Source organism: Clytia hemisphaerica, unplaced genomic scaffold, assembly GCF_902728285.1.
Source record: "Clytia hemisphaerica strain Z4C2 unplaced genomic scaffold, Clytia hemisphaerica genome assembly, whole genome shotgun sequence".
Taxonomy (NCBI): domain Eukaryota; kingdom Metazoa; phylum Cnidaria; class Hydrozoa; order Leptothecata; family Clytiidae; genus Clytia; species Clytia hemisphaerica.
Window position 1 is genome coordinate 145,673 of NW_027104420.1, and position 27,927 is coordinate 173,599.

The 27,927-nt window shown below is 35.8% G+C and overlaps 1 protein-coding gene across 1 annotated transcript in view; it reads left to right on the top strand.

The window, feature by feature from the left end:
• The first annotated feature begins 1,856 nt into the window (after positions 1 to 1,856).
• The window catches only part of LOC136820283 (prolyl endopeptidase-like), a 32,594-nt gene continuing 6,523 nt past the window's right edge, over positions 1,857 to 27,927 (top strand). The window contains exons 1-13 of the mRNA XM_067076475.1: positions 1,857 to 1,879; positions 8,465 to 8,643; positions 13,995 to 14,071; positions 14,830 to 14,944; positions 16,088 to 16,214; positions 16,847 to 16,922; positions 19,107 to 19,235; positions 19,812 to 19,874; positions 20,399 to 20,518; positions 20,947 to 20,988; positions 22,250 to 22,417; positions 22,708 to 22,789; positions 23,440 to 23,530. Coding sequence (XP_066932576.1) covers positions 1,863 to 1,879; positions 8,465 to 8,643; positions 13,995 to 14,071; positions 14,830 to 14,944; positions 16,088 to 16,214; positions 16,847 to 16,922; positions 19,107 to 19,235; positions 19,812 to 19,874; positions 20,399 to 20,518; positions 20,947 to 20,988; positions 22,250 to 22,417; positions 22,708 to 22,789; positions 23,440 to 23,530 — 1,286 coding nt within the window. The 5' untranslated portion in view covers positions 1,857 to 1,862. The remainder of the gene's footprint in view (positions 1,880 to 8,464; positions 8,644 to 13,994; positions 14,072 to 14,829; positions 14,945 to 16,087; positions 16,215 to 16,846; positions 16,923 to 19,106; positions 19,236 to 19,811; positions 19,875 to 20,398; positions 20,519 to 20,946; positions 20,989 to 22,249; positions 22,418 to 22,707; positions 22,790 to 23,439; positions 23,531 to 27,927) is intronic.

The following is a 27,927-nucleotide window of genomic DNA, read 5'->3' on the forward strand; positions in this document are numbered from 1 at the left end:
ATGTTTAGATCAGCCGTTGGCGAGATATAACTATTTTAAAATCGTTTAAAAAGGTTATTTTTGCTGAGTCAGCCTTTTTTCATCTCTACACCATTTTTGTCTGGTAATTCTATCTGACTATATGTTCACTGTATTTCTCAAGGAAAATGACGTATGTTCACTGTATTTTCCAAGGAAAATAAAGTACTATGTTCACTGTATTTCCCAAGGAAAATGAAGTATAAGTATGTTCACTGTATTTCTTTTAAGGGAAATGACGTATGTTCACTGTATTTCCCAAGGAAAATGAAGTAAGTGAATGTACAGCCAATCATTGTTTTTCTTATCTCACTCGTTAACATTAGTTTAAGATTTTGTTTTTGATTTTGGTATAAAGGTTCTGTTTAGAACTGCCAAATTTTAAAATCAATATCTTACAATAATTTCAATTCTTTTGTTTATTTCTACTTTAGAATAAAGACAGTTTAGAAAAACACAAAATAAAGATTATAATAGAATAACTCCATGTCATGGTTACGCCAAACAGTGAAGAGTTTGACCAGAAAGCTTTGGAGATGGCAAATCCGGTTACCAGAAACAAAGTACCTTGATTCAAGGTTGTGTGTGGCTCCCCATGTCAAAATAGATGATGGGTACAAATGGATGAGGCATACAGATTCAAAAGAGGTAAAATATTCACTAAACAAAGAACTCCTCAGGGAAGTTTACTTTATTAAAGCCAAGCGATTATAAACGGCCGGATACGCTCAAAATCAAACCCTTACAGTGGAGAAATAAGCTACGAAATTTGGCACCCTTACAGTGCAGAAATCGACAAAAAGTACACCCTTACAGTGCATCATACTCTTCATCAGACCTTTTCAATGGAACACCTTCTTTTTAAAAGGTAATTTTTGAGACATACAGATGGGAAATATACACATGTACAAGAGCGCTAGCAGCACGCTATTGAATAATTTAGTTTAATTTCCCCTCGGGCTTAAAATATAAGAACATTTTAGGCACAGTGCAGGAAGGAGGGGGGCGTACGGGGTTTGCAATTTCCGAAATACCGAATAATTTTGCCAAAATCTCCGAAATTCCGTAAAAAATACTTGCAATTCCGATACCAATTTTTAGGGTATTTTTCCTCGTTTTGATAGTCTAGCAAGCTAGACGACTAATTTATAGTAGAAATAAAGCAAAAAGTAATGAATGGAACAATTTTAGTCGTCTAGTAACCTTTGTGCACTAACTCCAAACAAAAGAAAAGTGTCAATATTGCAATTATAATTTTTTCCTGCTCAAAATAATTCTTGAGAAAAAAATATGTGTGGATTTGTGTATTTAAAGTTTTTCATTTGAGTTGATTTCGTTTTGAGAGTTTGTTGTTGCTTGATAAATTGTTTTCTTTCTACGCAAGTTTCTGCGTAGCTAGCCGGGGTATCTATAAGGCTGGAACACCGGATTCTTCCAGTCGTTTATACAAACTAAATCCCGTATTATTATTAGTAGCATTGGTATTATTAGTATTACACGCATTTTAAACGACTCCATACTATCGTTTTGACTAATTTTTCATCAAATTTGATTTTTCATGTATGAATTCCGAAAAAGGGGGATAAAAACTTTATAATACCGAAATTTCGAAGCAAAAATTCATGGATTTCCGAAACCGAAACAATTTTAGAATTCCGAAATACCGAAGGAATTCTGCCCGATTTCCGAAATTCCGATGAAAATTGGTTCGATTTCCACAATTCCGAAATACCGTACGCCCCCCACGAAGGAGGTCCTTTTCTTAATTTGGTTTAATGAGGTTTAATGAGAAATTTTCTTAATAATGTTTTCTGTTTTCTTTTTCTCTTTAGGTTACCAGCTACATGCAAAAGGAGAATTGGTATGTAAAGTACTATCATTGAAACTATTTCTAAAGAAATGCTGTCTAAAATAGCCAAAAATGACAAATTAAATGATCTAGAAATAAGTGAAGCTCGCAGCTTTTGAAGTGTGTAAAAAACAAATCGTAAGCTAAGCTTAAGATATTCTTTGAATCGAAAATTAAAAACTTAAAACTCATCTGCTCTACATAAATTTCTTAAGAATTAATTTTTATTTTTATTTAGTTTAAAGATTTAATTATGTTTTCTATCGTTTTCTTTGTATCAAAATGTACCAACTGCCATTTTTTGAAATAGACGTTAGTTCATCATTTCAAGTTTGGATATGTCTTCAATATGAATATTTTGCTTTTCGTGCTGAATTCTCTCATACAACTTTATCCGTCATCCTGGGGGGGGGGGTACTAGGGTTGGTGAATGAGGGGTATGTGCGGACGGGACCTCCGAAAACCGACCCTTAGAGAGACCAAATTCTAGTGAAAAATTGACCCTTAGAGAGACTTTTTCGAAAAATTTTCTCTGATTTTCAAAAATTTCCTACCCTTAGTGAGACTTTTTTGTAATTTTTTCTCTCAAAATCAAATTTTTTTTCTAAAAATCGTGATTTTTCCCACCCTTAGAGAGACTACTTTGAAATTTCCTGATTTTTGTAACCCTTAGAGAGACTTTGAAACCCGACCCTTACCGTCCGCACATACCCAGCACCTATTTTTGCCTAAATACCCCCCCCGGGTCCGTCATCCTAAGGTGTTTGTGTGTTGTCGATGGCTGGATGGCTGTAACTCTAAATTTGATACACATTTTTTATAAAAACATCCAAATTTTTTTAAACCTTTGGATGTTCTTAACTTTTATATTTCAAATCTTAAAAAAATGTTCTGAACTTGTGTTCATTTTTACCATTTTGTGAGTGTTTTTGTGCAGTTTATTGAGAAATCGGGTGTTCTACAAAGTCTCAGTTCTTTAACGCGCTTGACCATAAATACAGTGAGTGATCTTTGTTAGGACATGCAATCAACTGTCATGGATTTTGAGCAATTGAAACAATAATAAACCTTCGCATCTACCTTATTGGAACTAATTTTTGCAGAAATTAATTTTAGCGTTTTTAGTGGTTTTTCGTTAAAATCGCCAAAAATTTTGAGAGTTAAAAACCGCGAAAATTAATTGCTGCGAAATACAATTTTTTCCAATTTATCGAAAAATTTGAAGAATCCCTAGGAACATGAAAGAAATTTGTCCAAAAAAGGGCAAAACACCGCAAATTAAAACCCGCGAAAATTCCAGAATGAAGAAACCCGCAAAAATTAAAACCCATGAAATGCAATTTTCGGATATTTTTTTTCGTTTGCAAAAATTAGTTCCCGCGAAAATTAGTTCCAATAAGGTAATCTTATTTTTCTTGTGGAAACACCAACAACATAATCTTCCAAATCTTTAACCTCAAAAAAGTGAATTGAATTCTAATTAAAAGAGGTTCGTTTTCAACAACATTCCGAGTGTGATAGTTTGAATGGAATAATATCAATGAAGAAAATTACGTCAAAATACTTTTTCGCATCAAGACGTCTTTTTTTAAGCTGGCGAATCTCGCAAGGAAAATGGAGGAAAAAATCATGAAAATGACCAAGAATTGCCGCTTAAAAATGAGGTTTGCACCTCAGAAAAATGCATTATTAGAGAAGAAACAACACCAAAAGACACTCTGACCTGTAGGAAGTGCCATCGAGATGTTCATTATGATTGTTCCGAGCTACCAATCTACCAAATACAGATTTGGTTAACGTTTAAATCTCGAAATCTTCAATGCCAAAGTTGCGTTAAGATCTCGTCAGAGCTGACTGAACGAGTTAAAACATGCAGAAACACCAAAATCGAAAGACTTCAAAAGGAAATTAAAGCATTTGAAAACATCCATGAAAGTACAAAATGAAGAAATTTCCCGACTGAAATCAAATGATGTGAACTTTCTTACAAAAGAAATCAAAGAAAGCCTGGAAAAAAAGATGAGCATACTCGAAAAAAAGATAGAGACAAGGATCAAGAACATCTTAATCGAAAAGAAGCAAGAGGCGGAAGAGGTTAGTTATGCTGAAGCTGTATCCAAACAGATGAATCAAAAATCAAATAAGGTGGAGAAAATAACTCGATGTGAAACAGTCGGCAAACAACGATCCACAGCATGTAACCTAATTTTCCATGGAACCAAGAACATCTGGAGGATCCCGAGAATACAACGAAAATCTACGACGAAAGATTTATCAAGTACAGAATCCTTGGAATACAACTGGGTATCAAGGACATAAAAATTATAAACACACAGATGATTGGAGTATTCACGGAAGAGAGAGAGGAGGAAGGGAGGTATCGACCAATCAAGGTAGTATTCGAAAATGAAGAAGACAAGAACAAAGTCTTGAGAGCCATCACGACATACAAAGGCCTTCCTTCATCCTATCGAGCAACAGAAGACCTCACAATTATTGAACGATTGACAATCAAAGAATTGTGCAATAGAGCAAATGAGCTCAATGCTCAAATGAAAGACAAAAACATTCAATTTAAAGTCAAGGGAAGAAAACTTTACCTAAAGAAAATTGTAACAACAAGCGATTGTAAAAAGACAGCTTCTTAGAGGACCACCTTTTAATAAAATAAATTTGAATTTTGAAGAATCATTATTGTAGTTGTAGATGTAATCTATATACTTTTCCCAATGGAATAATTTAAAGATCTCTCCTCCACTTTAAGCGTGGGGCGACCGATTAAAAGAAAAACCTCTGAGCTTTCCCAATGGAAAGATTTAAAGGTCTCCTCTCCATTTAGCGTGGTGCGACCGATTAAAAGAAAAACCTCTGAGCTTTCCCAATGGAAAGATTTAAAGGTCTCCTCTCCATTTAGCGTGGGGCAACCGACTCAAAGAAAAACCTCTGAGCTTTCCCAATGAAAAGATGAGCCCTACTTTAGATTACAAGAATATACTAAAAGGTCTTTGTTATTATAATCTTTGTTTCTTTTTAACAAGACCAAAATGTTTTGCAACACCTTTTCTACAAAATATCTTCAATTAGCACAATTCCTGGTAAATCTTATTTGTATCACATATAAAAGCTCTCTGCTTGAATTGGCTGAACCCACGTCGAGTAAGTTTTCATCACATATTCTTTGAGTAGGAGTGTGTTGATAACTGGTTTATTGTCTACTTGAACAATATCAAAAAGCTGATGCTTGGGTCTTTTTCATGTTGTTTTTCTCTTTTACTGTTTTTAGATTAAAAGTATCAAAATTGTTTCGATTAATTTGTGTTTTTCCCTATCAAGGGAAAATTATTTGTACTAAGCATAAAGATTGTACCTTATGTTGAACGCGGTTTCGCATTTTACGTGTTAAGTATGAAATACGGGAATATCACTTCTTTCTTAGCCATTCAGATTTTAAGTATTTTTTACCTTGATAATAAAAAATAATAATCAAAAAGTGTTAATGGTTTAATAAGTACTCATCACAAGCTGCGAAAATGTGTTGAAATCATATTTCGCTTGGCCAAAGCAACGTTTCTTCTTGATTTAGTTTTAAACCACCGCTAAAAGCCTTGTATGAATAGGGTTAAGCAGGATTTTACATCTGCTCATTTTACTTTGTGTTTATTGTTCAATAATTTTTACTTTTTCTTGATCCTTCTTTAAATCGCTACAAAATGAAAAAGCTTTCAAACGTTGTAGGAGCATCTCAATAGAAACTGAAAAGGGACTTAAAAGAAAGCTTAAACTTTAAACTTGGTAAATTGAATCGAAAAAAAAGAAGTATGGATTATTTTTACCTAGGAGCAGCTAACATTCCCGTGTCAGCGTTTGGCGGAGCTATCAATCTAATCACATTCTATTGCTTATTGAAATATCGCTCGACAAACATTCTGCGTTATGGGAATCAAGAACGATTACTATTGGCGTTGAACATCTCAGATCTATTCTTCTGTTTGGTAGCGTTGCCTTTAAAGATAGTGACTTATATGGGGAATCCAGTGTTACCAACAAAACCTTTACACATTATATATGTTGATGGTGTTTATACCTGGTCATCCTCCTTAGTGATCATGCTAATCGCTGTTAGCAATTACACCAAAGTCTCCAAGCCATCCAAACATATGGATATCTTATCAAAGAATCGTATTATTTTTCTGATCGTGGCTGTGTACATATATTCCATTGCTGGGCCTTCCATTTTGTTTATTAAACTACAATATTTTGCGTTTATCAACCTTGTCGCTTTTTGCCTTGTTTTGGTGCTTCTGCCATTGTTTTATTTGTTGATAGTTCGAGAAATGCGGATATCTCGAATGAAAGCTTTGCCAAGACAGCTACTATCTCCTCAGAATCAACAGAAAGTGATTCTACCCTTGCAAGAATTGAACTCTCTAGTTAAAGTAAACGGTGAGGAATGTCACGAGAGTGGTAAACAAGGACATAAACAGAAAGTGGTTCTACCCTTGCACGAATTGAACTCTCTAGTTAAAGTAAACGGTGAGGAATGTCACGAGAGTGGTAAACAAGGACATAAACAGAAAGTGGTTCTACCCTTGCAAGAATTGAACTCTCTAGTTAAAGTAAACGGTGAGGAATGTCACGAGAGTGGTAATCAAGGACATAGACAGAAAGTGGTTCTACCCTTGCAAGAATTGAACTCTCTAGTTAAAGTAAACGGTGAGGAATGTCACGAGAGTGGTAAACAAGGACATAAACAGAAAGTGGTTCTACCCTTGCAAGAATTGAACTCTCTAATTAAAGTAAACGGTGAGGAATGTCACGAGAGTGGTAATCAAGGACATAGACAGAAAGTGGTTCTACCCTTGCACGAATTGAACTCTCTAATTGAAGTAAACGGTGAGGAATGCCACGAGAGTGGTAAACAAGGACATAAACAGAAAGTGGTTCTACCCTTGCACGAATTGAACTCTCGAGATAAAGTAAACGGTGAGGAATGTCACGAGAGTGGTAAACAAGGACATAAACAGAAAGTGGTTCTACCCTTGCAAGAATTGAACTCTCTAATTAAAGTAAACGGTGAGGAATGTCACGAGAGTGGTAATCAAGGACATAGACAGAAAGTGGTTCTATCCTTGCACGAATTGAACTCTCTAATTGAAGTAAACGGTGAGGAATGCCACGAGAGTGGTAAACAAGGACATAAACAGAAAGTGGTTCTACCCTTGCACGAATTGAACTCTCGAGATAAAGTAAACGGTGAGGAATGTCACGAGAGTGGTAAACAAGGACATAAACAGAAAGTGGTTCTACCCTTGCAAGAATTGAACTCTCTAATTAAAGTAAACGGTGAGGAATGTCACGAGAGTGGTAATCAAGGACATAGACAGAAAGTGGTTCTACCCTTGCACGAATTGAACTCTCTAATTGAAGTAAACGGTGAGGAATGTCACGAGAGTGGTAAACAAGGACATAGACAGAAAGTGGTTCTACCCTTGCAAGAATTGAACTCTCTAGTTAAAGTAAACGGCGAGGAATGTCACGAGAGTGGTAAACAAGGACATAAACAGAAAGTGGTTCTACCCTTGCAAGAATTGAACTCTCTAGTTAAAGTAAACGGTGAGGAATGTCACGAGAGTGGTAAACAAGGACATAAACAGAAAGTGGTTCTACCCTTGCAAGAATTGAACTCTCGAGATAAAGTAAACGGTGAGGAATGTCACGAGAGTGGTAAACAAGGACATAGTCAACAGCTAAAAGTCAATGGAATAAAGCTCTTAAATCAACCTGGTGTACAAAAAGACCAAGTCAAAGGACTAGATAATATAAAAGATACTGCGAATAAATGGTTGACTGTCATTGAGATACGTGTTGTTAAGAATGTTCTGATCCTAATAGCAGTTTTTTTTGGATTCACATTAACAGCGTTCATATTAATACTCATATACACATTGGTGCCAGGAAGGCAAAACAAATTAGATTCTGTCCGATATGGTGTCTTTATTCTGTCACTTAAGGCTATTGCGAATCCATTAATTTATGTCTTGAAAAATAAAAACTACCGAAAAATCGCTGTAAATTTATTACCTGTTTGCATCAAACGACAAAGATTTACCAATATGAATGATTCAAATGGAAACAGGAAAAAAAGAACTTCGGGGACCCCTGAAACCCGTCAACGTGAAAAGAATAAAACTGGAGCTCCAACTAACTAATGACATAATTCCCTGAATGATTATACTCCCTTTCCATGGAACCTGCAGTTGTAGTAGCCTTGCGATGACATTAATTTAAAAACAATTTATCATGATTATTTAGCGTTTATTTCATTTTGTGTTAGCTTCTTTTTACACTACTTATTTCTTTCAAAGATTTCAAAATCGAATTTTTTTTCACGAAAAATCAACTCTTGTTTTATTGCGGTTTTTTTACTCCACTTTTTGAATTGTCCAAATAAATTATTAATTTTGGGGAATTCGGAAAAGCTCTAACAGTAAAATATCTTTTCAGAAGAACATTTTTTTATTTACTGACTTCGAAAACGTTCCTGCCCCTCAAATTAAACTGAGGTAAACTTTTAAGTTTTATCTTCAATTTTATTAGGTATTACAAGTATCATTTTAAGAAACATGACGTCACGAATGTTCAATCATTCTTTGATCGCCTCTCCTTCAAAAACACGCCGAATTCTGGTGAAAGTGACGGTGAAATTTATGGGGCATTCGAATACAGATATGATCAGTCTGTTTTTCATGAACAACTTAGACTGATAAGAAGAAAAGGTATCAATCTTTATTGTTTTTTTATGGTACCTTATTGAAAAAACGTGTTTCGCGTGTATTAAATTTCGCGATTGCCGACTTCTGGAAAATTTTCGCGTGTATTAAATTTCGCGATTCACTAAACTAGGTATTTTCAGAAAGTGGGAATATAAAGCAAGAAAAAGACTGATTTTGCCTAAAACACAACGTTTTTGATGTAAAAATACTAACAAAATACTAAGAAAAATTTTTTCGCGTGTATTTAATTCTCGCGATTTTGTAATTTTGAAAAACTCGCGAAATTAAGTACCCGCGAATATTTGTAACACGCGAAGATATATACCAATAAGGTACGCAAAATGCTACATTGTATCGTCCGTAATTCATGATATTATGCACATTATACCATGGACTAACAGCTTATTGGCTGTTAGTGTCGTAAAGCCAGTCAATACGTCACTTACAACCAATTAGCTGTTGTTCCCGTGATTCAATGTCGGAAGACTTTGCAATAATGTAATGTCAGAAGGACACTGCGATAGTGCATATCATGAATACTTTCTATTGTGTTTGAAAAATTATGTAAGATTTGAAAGATTATTTACAGGAGACTAGTACAAAACATTCAAGGGATCCACTGTGAAATTTGATTTCGAGATTTCTTTTCAAAAAAGCATTTCAAACAAAAGAAAAAACAATTTTCTATCACTCCTGCACCTCGCCGCTGAAGTATCCAGGGAATGGAAACAAGAAAACGAAACAGTAAATTTCAAAACATGTTCAACTTTCTATCAGTTTCTATGAAAGAAATCCCGCAGCTTGGTCTACAATCTTTGAATCAAAACAAAACGTTTTCACGGCACCGAAATTAAACAGTTACATCAGCCGCGAACACAAATGTTAAGATCTTCTTTGTTTATTGCGCTTTGTGTTGTCAGTCAGCATAAGAGGCGCACCTCCTTTCTATAACAAAAAAATGATAGCTTGAAGGCGCCCCCCTCCCTCCTCCTGTTTAAATTCACTGACGATGAAATGTTTTATTCATTTTGTAAAGGAATCTCCTTGATCTTGATTTTTTTTTTTTTTTTTTTTTTTTTTCTAAAGAATTCTCTTTGTTTTTTTCTCGACAGAAAATACGCCTACATAATTTTCTAATTTAGTTTAAAAAAACACACTATATAACTATATAACACATTACTAGTACACACTATATAACAATATATAATATATAACTCATTGACTAAAATAAAGAATAAAACAAAAATGCAATAAACTATAAAGTGACTGCAAAAAAAGAATGACAGGTAAGACAGGATAAACAAAACAAAACCAAACAAGACGACTCAGAGTCGAAAATTTCGCAAAGTATTTGATTATAGTGGGGGCCGCTACAGTATGTCGCAAAAAAGCTTCTCGTGTGCAGCAGCTTGTGCAAAGGGATTTTATGATTGAATATTGTTTCTTGAATGTAGAAGATCAAAATTTGAGAGCTGGGGCCGGGTGGGACCACCCCCCTGCCATGGAAACTAACGTCATTGGTTACTATGGCAACCAAAGTAAAAAGTCGTCAAAATTGAAAAAAATTTTGTTCCATTCGAAAGAGCATGAAAAACTGATAAAGAAAACGATCTCAACCTATATCTGAAAATGAATATATCATGAGATATTAAGGAAATAAGGCAAAATGACGTCATGAAACGATGACGTCATCGAAAAATAAAAATTTGTCAAAATTCAAATTTTTTTTTGGAAAGAATACCTTCCAGTGGTGAACATAAAATATTATTACGAAAAAGTCAGAAAATCCTTTTTAAGAAGTGTATTAGCCAAAATTGATATTTTTAAATTTTGCCTGTAATAATGTGCCAACCTTCGACAGGCAAAAATTGAAGATATCAACAAGCTGCTGCACACGGGAAGACATAGTGGCCTCTACTATTATTCATAAATGAAATAATCATATTAAACGACTGGGAATACAAGGGTTGAAGAATGTCAATCGGAACCTCTAACAGAGAATAAAGTTACCCTTACAGAGACAAGGCGAAAAAGTGACTCTCAGAGCACATTTTCAAAAAATGTTCTAACCTTTTTTTGACTTTTCAAGTTTCTTATCTTAAATAATTCCGAGACTTGGGAAGGTCAAAAACAGAACCTTAGTATCAGTATATACCTGGTATATACCTATTTATGCCTAAGTACACCCCCCACACCTTCGCCATTAAAAGAATGCAATAAATAGAACGGGGCTAGAGCTATATTGTCACCCAAATGTGAACTGTCCCAGTGTGGCCAAGTTACATTTCAATATCATACCAATATCTTTGACTATTTACAAAAATATTAAAATGTTTACACCTTGTAGGATTGTAGATAAATCAAAAATAACTGTTTCAAGGCTCGAAAAGCACAAATTTGGAAAATTACATAAATATTTTAAATTTGATGGACATTAATTTATATTTTTAAGGCCAATTTTTTTTCTGCAAAAATGTTTTATCTTAAAGCTACTGCTACTTTGTTACTGCTGTTACTTGCCTTGCATCCATATCATTGAGACGTGGAGTTACATATTTTTTGAGAATTTATTGATTGACTATAGAAGTCGATTTGGAGCGGGTCGATCAAATTTGATTGACTTCCATTTCTTTTTTTTGATGAATAACCAATCAATTTGTTCCAATATTCGATAGGTAATGAGGCCCATTAGAAAATTTTGAGTATTGATCATTAATTGGATTTGAATGATAGCATAAAATCATCGAATATCTATCAATTACTGTACGTTGGTCTAATGTCAACACCCCCCTTCTAATTTCAACATCCTTCTTTAAAGATAGGAATAATTGGAAGGTCAGAATCGCTGATGGAAACTATTTTCTTGCTTAGCGATCAGAGAAGAAAATACCTTTTGTGTTAGTGATCCCAACCTTCCAATTATTCTATCTCTAAAGGGTGTCGGAATTAGAAGAGGGATGTCGACATTAGACCAACTTACGGTACCAGAACCCATCGATAGAAAATAAATCAATCGTTGAGTGGGAGCCTGGCACTGTATAAAAAAGTTTGTCTTTGAGTTATATCTGATCAATCAAAACTCAAATCCATTGTATATACATATTCAATCAAAGTGATACGATTACAGTAGATTTGATATAGACTTCAACAACACAGTCTTGCCGTTTTCCCCACATCCATTTGGGTTGACCGGGTGAAGGCTCGTACACTTTTCAAGTGAACCGCTTTGAGTGGGAATCCTAAACTTTGACGCCTGCGTAGCATCGGTTGGCAAATGATATCATACTCCAGGATGCATTGTCTCCTTATTTTCCCCCTATTTTCTACTTTCCTATCTTCTATCCTGATTTTCTATCTTTCTCAAGTTTTTCTAACTGTTTTCTAGTATTTTTTTTTCTGAAATTTGCCCGTACAGGTGAAACAGGTCTCCCACCCCGGCTCGAACCACAAAATGCAAGCAACCTTGGTTTGCAATCCCAATGCTTAACCGCTTGCACCAACGAGACACGGCAGAAAGCTGTCATTCACAGATACTTATAGCGTGTAATTTACAGACCATAATTAAGAAAGCTCCCAACCCTACCGGTCTGCCGGTGCCCCTACAAGGATCCCTACGGCGCTACGGGATCCAAAGTTAAATCTTAGGGTACGAATGCCCCTAAGAAGGCCTTCGGCCTTATATTGTGACTCTCGAGCTCCAACCCTAACCCTAACTGATAATAACCGAACCCCTGTCTAGGCTAGCGTCCGCAGATTGGAAAATTTCACATGCATCCTGGAGTATGATATCGTTTGCCAACCGTAGCAATCAAGGTAACTTTTTCCAATCGACGACTAATCGATAAATAATCGATGGATTGGATATCGTTTGATTTCAATAATTGATACATGATAGACAGAATCGATAATCAATATTTTACGGGAAGCTCAATTGGCTATCAATTGTATTTGTGATCCATTTTCCATCGATTTATTCTTAAAAGTAGATGTTCGATTGATCACAATTGACAGCCAATTGAGTCCAATCAATTAAAAAACTAATCTATTACATATCAGTTAAAATAGTCTTGATTATCAAAATCAATCTAAATCCAATCAATCGGTTGGTTACCAATTAGTCATCGATTGATATTGAGCCTGGAAAATGACAAGTATTAACACATCGCACCTACCTACTAGCTAGCAAAAGGTAACTTCTCTATCACTTATAGATTGACACCCCCTGCCAGTCTGCTATAAATTCTTCTGTGGAATACTTAGTAAATGATAATCTGTCTTACAACACAACTTAATCAAATATCAACAAATAATTCTACTTGTAAAAATGAAGATCATACCTGTCTGTGTTGTCTACCATTGTTGTTGTGTGTAGTGATGTTCAAGAGCAACTCTAATTGTAAGATTCCTATCACTTTATTGGTGCATTACTAACTACACAAACATAAAATACTATGCTATTGTAAAGAAATATAAACCTCTTTAAGTACTCTAAAAACATCAAAAACATGATAAAAATAACAAAACCCAGCGCAAGTCTGACAGCATGATCGAATCCGCCATTTAAAAAAACTAGCAATGCTTACGAATGCTTGGTTCCACCTACCTAAGCACTTGCGCAGTGGAATCATTAAATTTTATTTTAGCGAGTGAGTTCATATTTTAGAATCTTCGAGAACTACTTTCGTTTTCTAATTTTTTTTCCGATGACACCGCCGCCGCCGCGAAAGGCTATCGTAATACTTTCGCTATGCGAAATTAACAAAAAAAAACGACCCAGGGACTTTAGCATAACCTTGCGGTCACGCCGGGCTGAAAGAAAACACACGGAATTCTCATGCGATAAATGATAAAAAGTATAAAAATTAATAGAAATTTTCATTAAATGTTCTGGTTTAAGTTATTTGCCATTTCGGCGAAATCAACATCAGCCATCTCGATGGAGTGTTGATTCCTTCGTGTTCCTCGTATGCAAAGCAAGCAGGATCGTAACAAGGAGAAGTTTAACTTTGCGCGTATGGAGTTTATTACCATAGACTTTGGAATGTTGCGCTTCTCCGAGATTCGGGTTGCCGCGTGTGAAAAGAAACGCTCGCATTCACGACTCATTCCTCCGAAACAGGTGAAGACCAGCGGTGTGAACGATCCTCCTTGATCTTGATCGCTTTTTCGTCACAATTCTAAGAAATTGTTGAAAATTAAAAAAAATAACTTCTCTCTGTATGGTATTTGTTTTTAACTGGTGAAAGATAGGATTAAAAATCACCAAAGCCCCAAATTTCCATGATGATTTAGAAGATGTAGATTATTAAAAGTGATGATCATTCGATTAAATGTTTTTTTTCTTCAAATTTCAGGAAATGTAAGAGAAGTCGTTCTCGATTTTGTTGATGGTGAATCAATCATCGACATGAAGGTTTCGCCAAACGAAAAGGTTATAATTGTGTGATTTTATTTGTTACACAGACCTTTAGAAACGGTTTTCTTCAGATGTCATTTTGTCATGAAATTTTGCACACTCAACTGGGATGTAAAGCGGCAATGTTTTCCTGAATGTGACGGAGGCTGTTTTTGTTTAATTTGTTTCTTATTGCCCTTTTTAAGTTCGTTTCTCTTTATTTTCTCTTGAGGTTTTGTTCATTAAAACCTTTCATTATGAGCATAGGGTAAATTTTTGTGAGCCTCAGTATGCTTGAAAATTTTTTTTCGCTAGTCTCAAAATTAATGCTTATGTGAGCTTGCACGATTTGAGCCTGGATATGCTTATGAGCGTTATGCTTATAAAAATGTAAAGCAATTTGTTTAAGCTTTGTCTTCTTTTCTCTCGTTCTTTTTGACAGTTTTTATCGGATAAGGGTGTATTAGATCAACCCTCGAGTGTGACGGAGCCCGATTTTCGAAATTTTTCGAAAAATTGGATCATTAATTTTTTCTGATTTTTTTGCTTGAAAGTAGGTACATCATTGGTAAAAGATGGCTGAAGCAGATTTTCACATTACGAAAATCTTTATCTATAAGAAACACTATTTATACATACATGTTCTTAGCCAAATTAATCAGTCTTTTGATGAGATAGATGTTCTCTCCCTTCCAACCCCCACTGCAGTGGACACGGGGGGGCAATGAATGATAAAAACAAACAACAATATTTAAACATCCTCCAAAATTTCTCCTTTTTTTCCGATTTTCTAGTTCATTGCAGTTTCTATTTCGAATGAAGATGAAAACATCTTGAAATGCGTGGTAGTGAAACCTTTAAAAAGGAAAAGTTTAATCCTACAGCAACCTCCTCACATCTCATCTTACGGTAAAAAACATTTTTCTAGCTAGATAGATATTTTACGTGGATAGCCTTGTAATCTAGAAAGCTTTCCCATTCGAACAGAAGAATAAAACATTCGAATGAGTGGTGATTCAAACCGGCAGCCCCTGGTTTGAGGCTCTTACTCCCTTAGACCTCTAGGCTATCATTCTTTTATCTTGCCAAGGTATTTTTGATCGGGATTCACTACTCCTTAGTTTTGAAAATATACAGGAATTTGCAGTGTTTTAGCTACCATAGAGCGTTATGATATTTAATTTTTTGAGTGCATTTTTAGCCAATCAGAGCTCTCGATCTTAAAAGTCCCATTTTGGGGAAAACTTTTTAAATGGCACTCGCTGTGCAACTAAACTTATGCCTCTGATGGTATTAATATGCTTCCCGTGGGCACGGATTGCCACTTCGCACGTATGCATATGTCTAGTAAAAAACCAGAACAACATTTATATAACCTTTTTGGACCTACCTGAATTTCTCGAGCTGTACCAAATTTTTTTCATGAAATTGTTCAAACATGCAAAATGGTAATACTTAAAATGTGACAGAACCCGATTTTCAATAAACATACTTTTTCGGCTGAAAAGGCGGAAATATGCCGGGAAAACTGTTTTTTAGCTTTCTCGAGATTTCATCACTAGTTTTTTCTGTTGTTGCAATGCCCAAAAAATGGCCGAATTCGATTTTTGAGAAAAAAAATTTTCCGGCCGGAAATCGCCGGAAATCACCGTTTTTGCACGTTGTCAATGGATTTTTTCATTATATTTTTTTTGTTTTTTTCACTAAAAAATATTTTTGATAACAATGTCGCAATCAAGCATAATTCAATTGTCAATATTAAAACTGATTTTTGAAAATATAGCTTTCTATTTCTTTTTCCCTACTCCCCTTCCCTCTCCCCCATCAATAATCAATGAGGAAATTTAGTGCGTTATCCATTTTTACTAAACGCTATATTTTCTGATTGATTGTGTTCGTTTTTCTCCTTATTGCTATCTAACTTTCATCATCAGGTAGGTCCATTCAGCATCTAGCTTGTTGATGTTGTGTCAATCTTCTCGAGTATCTTTTTTTCTGATCCTCGATATGAGTGTTCACCAAGAATCTTCACACTGATCTGATACTCAATAGAATGGCTGAACAATGATACCTTACTATTGGTCAAAAATGATTTGGCGTCCAATCGAGACATTGAATTACTCCAACTCTCCATTAGCTCTGGAAAGATGACTTCCCTATTCAAAGAAAATGATAAAAGGTGAATTATTTTCCTTCTTTTGATCATTCATGAAAGGTAGATTTTAAACTGATTGTAACGGTTCTTAGGCTGAAAGAGTGACGTTGATATTTGGCAATAATTCTGTCGTGATTTTATTTCCGAACTCAGCTTGTATTTATAAACTTTTCCAGAGCTCTTCTAGATTTTTTTTACGGGGCCTGGCCGTTGGCATTTTACACATTGGGCCATTCTATTTCATATCCATACAGGGGGGTGGACGAACATTTCCAGAGGGTAATCCGAGAAAAGTTTCCAGTGGGTATTTTGTCATTTTTCCAAGGGTAAAAAGTTATTCTAAAATTTCCAGGGGGTGGAAGACTGAATTTAGTTCCTCCACCCTCACTTTAAGGTATGAAAAGAATCTTTCCAAGGGTATTTTTTGCAAATTTTGCCATCTTCCAGGGGGTTTCCACACATTTTCAATACTATTCTTTGACTTGAAAAGGTTCGTCTACCCCCTTGTATGGTTTTTTAATCACCCCATTTTTACACATTAAAGATGTTAAACTGTCTTGGATTGTAACCGTTTCTTAAAAAAAAGCTCAGTAGAAAGAATGAATCTCTTTATACGAAACGGCCCGTCTCATAACTCCATTTCCATTTGTTTTTAGGTTTAGTTTGAACCTTTCAAAATCTGAAAGTGGTGAACTTGTTTTCCTACACTCAAATTCTAAAGATGTCTCAGAGGTATACCATGTTTTGTCATTTTTCGCTCGACATTGATCTATGATAAAGAATAACCAGATTACTCAGATAATATAGAGTAGATGAGGATGAAGTTGTAAAAATTAGGAATCTTACAGTAATATCGATGGACTGGCTTTGGTAATTTGTGATGGAGGTTTTATCAAAAATTTGAACGGGCCATAAACTAAAGTGGGCAATGTCTAGAGCCCCAATAGCTTGAATTGTGCACTCCTCTTTGCTACCATTCGTAAAACCTCTCTCAAGGAAATTTGTCTAATTACGCTATTTTGGATCTAGTAGGTAGCAATCATCATCATTGCTCGACCGCAGTCGAGACAATGGATTCCACTCGCTGGCGCCAGGAGTCGCGGTTGCGCATAGCAGTGCCCAGGTCGCTAAGATCAAGGCCTGTATCCCTGCTCACCACATCCGGAAAAGTAAGTTTTCTCGATCTCTGAGCCACACGTTTAGGTTTCCAAAGCAATAGGGAGGAAATAACCTCAGATGAGGCACGGAAACAATGACCAGCAAATTGAACGCGCTTGGCTTTAAGGAGGAGAGAGATTGGTTTCAAGGAACCGTATATGGTGCGTTTTGTTGGATGGTCACGCCAAGAGAGATTTTTAACCCTTCTCAGAAGTCTGGTATAGGTACCGTCTAGTTGCTTTTCAAAATTTTTGGTAAGGGACCAGGTTTCTGAACCATACATAAGAATTGGCTCAATAGTTGACTTGAAAATTTTAACTTTGAGACTAGAGTCGATGAAGGAAGATGACCAAATACTATGCAGCTTATTGCATGCACTCCAAGCTAAACCTTTGCGAATTTTAAAGTCTTTTTCAGAAGAAGAGATGTAAGAACCAAGATATTTGTAGTCTTCTACCTTTCGTAGGTTTGTACCAGATATCGTTTTAATATTGTCTGATAATTCGTTAACATTAAGAGTCAAATATTCGGTTTTGGACTCATTGAGGTATAGGCCTGTACAGTTTGCAGCAGATTCAAGAGCAATTAGAAGATTTTGTGCATCCTCTAGGGTAGAGCTGATAAGTGCTATGTCGTCAGCAAAGTCTGTATCTGTTAAATGAACGGCAGGATTACGTGGACCAAGCCTACGTTGAAGAAGAAAACCGCAGCTAGATATTTTATCAACAGAAACGCGCATAAGGTAATCGACAACTAGAATAAAGAGAAATGGTGTAAGGGTATCACCCTGGAGAATACCAGCTAAAATAGAAAAAGTTGAAGTCTCACCATCAGGTGTTTGTACTGAAGATTTTGTATTAGTGTACAGAAGTTTTATGGCATCAATGATCTTTTGAGGGATGCCGTAAAGAGAGAGAATATCAAACATTAAGTCGCGATCAACCGAATCAAAGGCTTTCTTGAATCAACAAAAATCAAAATTGCTTCGAGATTGAAGTTCTAGCTTCCTCTAAGATTCGTCGAAGAGCAAGAACTTGGCTTAGTAGAACGACCACTTCGAAAACCGTTTTGATTTTTACGAAGAATGGGTTCAACATGAAGCCGTATTCTATTTAGAAGAAGCTTATTATAGATTTTTGCTGCGATTGGGAGAAGAGAGATACCACGATAGTTTGTGGCAAGACTAAGATCTCCCTTTTTTGGTACTGGAACGATGGTCGATTTTAACCAGTGTGTTGTACAAACTTTGTCTTCAAACGCGAGGTTGCAAAGCTTTAAAAGGATATCATGAAAATTTCTGTCCTTCCAGATAATAGGTGGTATGTTATCTGGACCGAGGGCCTTGCATGATTTTGTTGTGGAAAGGACCTTTGTCAACTCTTCCATGGAAAAAGAAAAAGTAGATATATCTAGAGGGGGAGAGATAAGAGAACACAATTTAAGCAAATGGACTTTAATCATGGGGGATTAGTTGCGATTCCTTTTCGGGACTACGTACACTGACCTATATAAACCAAGCGATATGCGCGCGCATCTTTGATCGGAGTTTTTTTGAAAGTGGTACCCGCAAACAAGCAATTTTAGTGTTAAAACTTTGCCCAAAGACAAAATGAGCAAGCAAAAGTAGATCTAGCGCTCTCGATGCGGGCACCACTTTCAAAAAGACTCTTTGCCGGTATTGAGCAACTGCCTCCGAGGGTCTTTATAAAGCTCAGTAACTACGTAGAAAACATAATTCCTCCTTACATCATTTTTCAGATAATGATTGTAAGAGAAAATGAGCTGGAATGTCTTTGGAGCAGATCGTTACAAAAATATGCACACGTGGACCATATTAATGATACTTATTATGTTTACACAATTGATAACAAGGATCAAGAGTTTTGTGTAAGTATGTATGTTTATGTACAGTTGACTCTCTCTAATTCGATCTTCAAGTAACCACTATTTTATTCGAATTACAGAAAGATTCGAATAACAGAGAGTAATTTAAGCCACTTTCCAGCTGAAGGGACCACTATTTTAGCTCGAGTTACAGAAAGATTCGAATAATAGAGATTTGAATTAGAGAGATTTGAGTTATGTAACACGATATCTTATCATAGGCGTCGTACTGTAATGGTTAACGCTCTTGCCTTCCGTCCAGGAGGTCGGGGTTCGATTCCCTCTCAGTGCTGTGATCGGCAAGTGAATACACCTTCACCTTAACCTCTGTCATATGAGGGGAATCGGATGAGCAGAAGCTCAAGAAACCTGCACAATACATCGTGGGTGAAGTGAGAGTGCGCTGGACTTTAGCGGGAACATTGTTTGGATGATTAGTTGGGATGGCCCCAAGGTTCATGGTAAATACTTATTTGATAAATATTTAAAAGGGGCTGTTATAAATGCGATGTGTTTTAGATAATACATCATTATTTATTTCTCAATGACCATCACCGATCATCCTTTCCAATTTTTCAGGTTCAGAAGAAAGGAATAAATGAATCTTCCTGGCAAACATTCATTAGAAGGTCCAATACCAACGTAATGAACTCAACGCTTCTTTTAAAATTTCTTCATAGTGATTTTATGTATGTTTTTTTTCTGTGACTGAGATGGTCAGCTTTTGATTGGTCTAGATCCTGATCAACTGAGGACGACGGTAAACAAGCACTTTCACCGTCCTCGAATTAGCCGGTCAAAACTACGGATTATTCCTTCACTATGTCCTCAAAAGTGCAAATACATAAACCCGCTGATAATAGAGAAAGGGACCGCGACCGTATATGTTTCTTTCAACAGAATATTGTTTTTCATTTTTGCCCCTTTACTGACACTGGATGATTTGTTTCCATACCCAAGAGTATGTTAGACCTACAGATATCTTATATCAAAACACTAGATAGAGCTCAGTCTTTCTTAAGCCAATGCCATTGAAACAACCAATCAGCTGTTGTAAAGCGACAAATTGTTGAAAAAGTTTTATGCAATTTGAACCATTCCCTTTTATCATGGTATATTTACTACTCAGTATAAAAAACGTGGTTTGTCTTGGTTCTTCTTTTCAGAGTTTTCTCACCAATATGGTATTGGACAAGTGGCGAGGAGTCATCACAATTGAACAGGAGAATTTGATACCCAAGATAAAACTGAATGATTTTGACGCTAACAAACAAGTTGAATTCGAGGTAACAATCAAGACAGGTTTAAGAGTTTTGATTTTGTACGGGTGTACTGATGCGGGTGAGTGGTTGAGCTCGGTTTTGGAGGCAAAAAGACTTGTCATTTATAAGAAGACATCCATGTCACACAGCCCCGGTGGGAGTTTTTTTCCTTTGTGGGGATAAAAATTTCTATTGAAATTCCAATGGGGAATTCTATTGTTCAAAGGTTAAAGAATCAGTGGGGTTGTGGTTTTGGAGTGCAATTTTTAAACATTGAATATCGACTGGGGATGAAATCAAAGTCAATTTCCCAGTGGGGCTGAAATTTCAGAGTATTTTCCCACCGGGGACGAAATTTTTGCTAAATTTTTCAGTGTTGAAAAGTACCAATCTTTTTTGAATTTAGAAAAAGTATACCTAATTCTATATACCTATTACTTTCTTTTCTGTAGCCAATGAAAACACCTGGAGTATTGGAGATCTTGAAACAACAGGTATATTCATTTTTTTACCATACTAAAAACATTTTCATGGTTTTTGTTCGTCAAGCTGGTAATAACACAAAACGGTAGCAATACTGTGGTTTGTTACAGGGTTGTTTTGAAACTGATAGAAGGTCTTAGAATAAAGACAATTTTATTTACAAATCTTTCTACTCATGCGCATGCACAGGAAATTTTTTATACCGTGATAAACCTCAGTTTACCTCCTTGTTTTATAATGCCGTACCGTGCTACTTCTTGGTGAGAAATCGAAAAGACGACCGGGAAAATATCGTAGTGATAATACTGTGTAACACTAATTTTTCCACACTGTGAGTCAATTGGTTAATGCCATTAGTTTTTGAGAATAGATTGTCGTTGTGGTTTTTGTTTGGACAATACCGTGAGTTTATGATGAAAATCTCTGTGGTATAATCAAAATAACACAAAATAGAAGGAAAATGAATTTTTTGAACGCTTGTTCGAGCCGGCATCGTAGATTCACGCTGACATTTTAAGTCCTGGCGTCTGGCCACCGCGCTCTAATAACTACGGTCTCTTGGTTTAAAGTTTTTATGCTAGACCAACGGAACCTGTTATGGGGGTGTTAAAGAGTCATAATTGCCCACGATAAGGTATTTCTCTTTACCTGTGTTGAATTACAGGTTTCAAACCTCAGCAGGTTTTCATTAATATTGAAAACTCTTAGCAGTAGTAACGTATGTCACTTTAAAAGCAAGTCACTTTTTGTCACATTTTAATTCTGGCTATAACTTGAGATTATGATAATTCAGTAAGTTAAATTGAAAGCATTATTTAACGAAAATATCTGGCTTAACTATATCCAAATTATAGCTACTAAGCATAAGGTACCCTGCTCCTATAAGATATAATGTAAGGGTCTTCAAAAATGTCACACACTCAGTACTGAATCTCTGAAACTGATCTCACGGTTTTCATGTAAATTTTTTGAGACAGGTGAAATACTATGTAATTTCGATATATAGAGAGGGGTAGAGAGAAAAGTCTGGATAGGAAATGAAACAACTTATTTCCTATAAAAAAACGCCTAACCCGCACGGTTTTTACACAAGCGCTGAATTGAAAACATAATTTTTTGTCGGGTCTCGAGAAATGGTTTGCGTGAAAACAAAAAAAGCGCTAGGCTCAACCCGACATTCCAGAAGCGGCGTAAATCTTTAAAAGGATTTAGGATTTAGGCACTTTTTCTTGCTTTAAGACAGGTTTTGTTAACGTTTTCTCACTTTCTTAGAACACAGATGACGGCAGTATCCTATTGTCGACGACCTCGCCAATAAGGCCCCTGACACACCACAACATCGAAAAGAATGGCCAATTACTAAAAGATCTGAAGACGGACAGGGCTTTTGAATGGGACGAGGATCGTTTCCGTTACGAAAATATCGAAATTGAGACCGAGGTATTTGATTCTTTTTTGAATTTCTAGTAAATTAAATGACGTTCTGTTACTTTCGGGAAGAGAGGTGTGCTAAATATGCCCGAGGCCAAATCTGATTGATGTTTACAGCAGCCTACCCCCGGAATTCTCACCACTGATTAAAGTCGTTAGGAAAGATTAAGGTATCATGGCAAAAGAAAGCCCTACAAAATTCCCTGTCCCATAAAAGCAAGGTAAGAATATTTAAACCTGTTTGGTAGAATTAATCTCTATGTTAAATGTGTATCTTTTTTTGGTCTATATATATTCAGGATGGAGAAAAAGTTCCAGTGTCGATTTTTCATAAGAAGGACATTCTCTTGAGGGATTCTCCCATGCTTTGCCATGTTTACGGTAACGATACTAACATTGCCACGTAATTTTAGAAAATTCATGTTATGTCTGTTACTACAGATATGTGTTTTTAGCTTCGGGAATGTCTGTCTCTGCCTATGTATGTCTAAGAGGGTGGGGGGCTTTTCACACGTGCTCCTTGTGGACTGGATGCTTGTGGTCATCATTCAAAAATTAAGAATTTTTAATTTGCTTAGTGATTTGCTGAGTTTTGTTGCCAATAGGAAGCTTAAGCTTTGAAGCCGCCTTGAGAGACTTCGATGTTCAGATTGTGAGCCTCAATTTTAAACACTTCGATCATTTTTGTTGGCATATCTTGGGGCGTTTTTTTTGTCAATACGAATAATTTTACAACTCTGGCTCCTTAGTAGTTTTTATGTCTTCATATTTTAACCAAGCTATAAATATGCTGTTTGCTGATCTTACCAGAATTATACTATTTTTTTAATTCTTGCTCAACATTTTAAACGTCAAAGCGTTCCAAATAAATTGTCTAATGTGTAAATTTTAGAAAGGAGATATTCCACTGCCCAATAGAACAATCAATTGATGTGAGGAGCGTTTGATGATTTTTTGCAAGCTCAACATATTTTTCATAGCAATACACAGGCCTTATATTTCTAATACTTTTAATCATTTTGTTTTTTAAGGTGCTTATGGTCATCAGGTGGAAATGAGCTTCAATAAATCACGTGGTTATTTACTGGAAAATGATTGGATATTGATGTTTCCTCACGTCAGGTACCTTTTTGAAATTATTTTTTCCGTTTTACTCTTATCATGGTTTGAAGCAAGATTCTTTTCAAATTGGAAAAATTTGAAAAGAATCTAGCTTTAAACGATGATATATAACTAAAAGAAAGAAAAACTAAAAGGATAAACTTTTTTTTTTATAAGCAATTCCAATTTTCGGGTCAGGGCTGGGGTTGCTTAGCATTCTAGCTCATTTTCTGAAAAATTAGCTTCGAAAAAAACTTGGCTGGAACCATGGTGAAGTGTCTAAGGGAGTATCTACTAGATGGGGTTTCATGGGGTGGTCTGAAATTTCTTGTGACATCACAGGACGATTCAAAATTAAGTCTTTTTAGCCATTAGAGCCTTTTTCGAAAATTTTAGGGCATGTCTAGGAGAGGGAGGGTTCGAAGTTATACCCTCTGCGTAGTTTGGGGGTGTATTTGGAATCTTTTCTGTTCTTGAAATAAATAAAGCTTGAGATATTTCTGTGATTACTAACTTTTTTTCAGCTTCAAAATGAAATCATATTTGATAACTAAAGATCTTAACACCTTGAGAAAGATTAGATCACTGACGATAAGGTGTCGTAAAAATTAACACAAAATTTTTAGTACACATTTTACTATGGCAATAATTAATAATGACAAAAATTATCATAAAAGTTTGACGCATACAAGTATTTTTTTACATTTATGAAGAAAATTTATGAACATTAGATTACGATGACCAAAAAATAAGAACCAGTTAGGTGCATTGTAAGGCTTGAAACTAGAAAAGTTAAGAGCATCTGAAGGTTTCGAAAATTTAAAATGTTCTTATAAACGTGTTTTGATAATAGTTGTAGTTGAAATTCACTGCACAAGGTTTCTTTTTAATTCAATTGCAATATTCTCACGGTAAGTTTATAAAAAGTCATTAAGTTTTGTTTAAATATTGAATAACAACATTATCAAGACAATAAAAGCCAGTCTAAAAGCAAGCACCCAATGTTGCTCGAACTTCCAACTTGTGGATACTGAAAAAATGTTAGTGTTTTGTAAAAGTTATTCACAACAAACAAATATTCAATCACAACAATATTAAGACAAGACAAGCAAATGCAAAAGCTGAGACTAGGCGTTGCTCGAACTTCCAACTTGTGGATACTGAAAAAATGTTAGTGTTTTGTAAAAGTTATTCACAACAAACCAATATACAATCACAACAAGATTAAGACAAGACAAGCAAATGCAAAAGCTGAGACTAGGCGTTGCTCGAACTTCCAACTTGTGGATACTGAAAAAATGTTAGTGTTTTGTAAAAGTTATTCACAACAAACAAATATACAATCACAACAAGATTAAGACAAGCAAATGCAAAAGCTAAGACTAGGCGTTGCTCGAACTTCCAACTTGTGGATACTGAAAAAATGTTAGTGTTTTGTAAAAGTTATTCACAACAAACCAATATACAATCACAACAAGATTAAGACAAGACAAGCAAATGCAAAAGCTGAGACTAGGCGTTGCTTGAACTTCCAACTTGTGGATACTGAAAAAATGTTAGTGTTTTGTAAAAGTTATTCACAACAAACAAATATACAATCACAACAAGATTAAGACAAGACAAGCAAATGCAAAAGCTAAGACTAGGCGTTGCTCGAACTTCCAACTTGTGGATACTGAAAAAATGTTAGTATTTTGTAAAAGTTATTCACAACAAACCAATATACAATCACAACAAGATTAAGACAAGACAAGCAAATGCAAAAGCTGAGACTAGGCGTTGCTTGAACTTCCAACTTGTGGATACTGAAAAAATGTTAGTGTTTTGTAAAAGTTATTCACAACAAACCAATATACAATCACAACAAGATTAAGACAAGACAAGCAAATGCAAAAGCTAAGACTAGGCGTTGCTCGAACTTCCAACTTGTGGATACTGAAAAAATGTTAGTGTTTTGTAAAAGTTATTCACAACAAACCAATATACAATCACAACAAGATTAAGACAAGACAAGCAAATGCAAAAGCTAAGACTAGGCGTTGCTCGAACTTCCAACTTGTGGATACTGAAAAAATGTTAGTGTTTTGTAAAAGTTATTCACAACAAACCAATATACAATCACAACAAGATTAAGACAAAACAAGCAAATGAAAAAGCTAAGACTAGGCGTTGCTCGAACTTCCAACTTGTGGATACTGAAAAAATGTTACTTTTTATAAAAGTTATTCACGACAAACCAATATTCAATCACAACAATATTAAGACAAAAAAAGCAAATGCAAAAGCTGAGACTAGGCGTTGCTCGAACTTCCAACTTGTGGATACTGAAAAAATGTTAGTGTTTTGTAAAAGTTATTCACAACAAACAAATATACAATCACAACAAGATTAAGGCAAGTCAAAGCAAATGAAAAAGCTAAGACTAGGCGTTGCTCGAACTACCAACTTGTGGATACTGAAAAAATGTTAGTGTTTTGTAAAAGTTATTCACAACAAACCAATATACAATCACAACAATATTAAGACAAAACAAGCAAATGAAAAAGCTAAGACTAGATGTTCCTCGAACTTCAAGCTTTTGGAAGATGACGCTTGTTCGGGATTTCGGACGTCACTTGTCATGAGTCTCTTGTCTATTGACACTTCTGTGATCAATGTAAGATTCTGTATTTCGTTCTTCTGCTCTATGTCCTCTTTGTTTTTATCCATCAACGTTGGCTCTTGGTCTTTCCAAGTATTGATTAGCTCACAAAGTTTTGGTTCCTCATCACAGTGGAAACACAGTAAAGCATAAGTTTCAGCTCTTAATAGTTCTGCGTTAACCTCGATGCACACGTCATGAAAGTTATACAACGGTAGTTGAGATATCATCTCGCATAAGTTTGGCTGATGATAACAATAACATTTCTCATACAATTTCAACTCCTTTGAGAATCGTTCAGCATCTTTGATAACAGCTCCACAAACTTCATTCAATTTATTCTCAACTTCAACTCCATACGTCGAAGGTGGGATTGTGGTAAGTTTTGGAGTCAAAGTTGTTTCGATAGGGTTACATTTTTGGATGACGGCGCACAGTTCGGGTTCTTCCGAACAATCGTTGCACGAATATTGAAATGTATCCAGAATCAACGTAGTTTTGACTAACTCGCATATCCTTTTGTATTCATAAGGACGTTTTGGTGAAGCAAGTTCATTGCACAGCTCTTTTGCAGTGTTACAGTTACATTCATTGTCCAAGTTGAATTGAAAAGCATACCTGTTGATATCCTCTTCTACAGCCGTACACACGTCTTGCAGTTCTAATGTGCAGGTTTTATTATTGTGACTTAGATTTGCAATTTCGGTTGCCACCGTACTTGTTGTATGTTTTGGTTGTTTCGTAGGTGATAAAGGATTTCTGGTGGCATTTGCATTGCACTCACGCACTAAATCACACAGATTCTGTTCATATTCACATACGGAGCAGAGTAAGGAGAATTCATTACCCACTAGATCAGTTTGCACTTGCTGGCAAAATGTTTTGTAATCGTAGGGGGCTTCTTGGTTGATGGTGTAACATAATTCGGGTGCATACAAGCAGTTGCATTTCCCGTTTAACGTGAAATCGGGATCGTCATACACAAATGCATCCCGGTGAACAGCATCGCAGACGTCTTGAAGTTGTAATCGGCAACCTGCATCAGGTGCACGGACTGATACAAGCAAATCCTTTTCAAAATCACTGGTAGAATCAGTGGTTAACCTACTTTTAAAGAAAGCTGGCCTTTCCTGCCATTCTTCTGCTTCTTTAAGACTGCTTCCAGCTGGGGGCGGCATTGACGAATTGATGACATCCATTGTTGATAACAAAATTATGATGGTGAGACTTTGCAGTGTGTTCTTTTTGTTATTCATCATTGCACTCTGATTGGGATAAAATTTAAGAATATCTTAGACCATGTTCAAACGTTACGGTCTATCATCGCTTCTGCATTGTCTTTTTTTACGGATATGAAGTCTTTATATTGGTTTTGCGAGACGTAAGAGCGTAAGAAGGCAAAAAAATGGGGTAGTTCCCTTCCTATGAAAATAGTGGAGCGTAACTGTTTCGAGTTCATGGCCCCCGGCGTGCTAATCAAATTTAGGGGCCAAAAAAATGTCGCCCACCATGGTTGGGCGACGAGGAAAATTTTCGACTTTTCACCCTTATTTCACCTCTCTAAACGGTATATATAAGATTTTTTAAAGTAAAAGAAATTACTTTGCAAAATATTGGGGAGGGGCCATGGAGGAAATTTTGAGGTATGGAGTAAGGTGTATATGTCATTGTTAACTGAAGGGACGAGAAAACTTGTTCTAGTTTAGGAGACATTCGAGTTATAGAGGTTCGAGTTAAAGTGACTTTACTATATAAGGAATTGTTTAGCTAAGCTGTT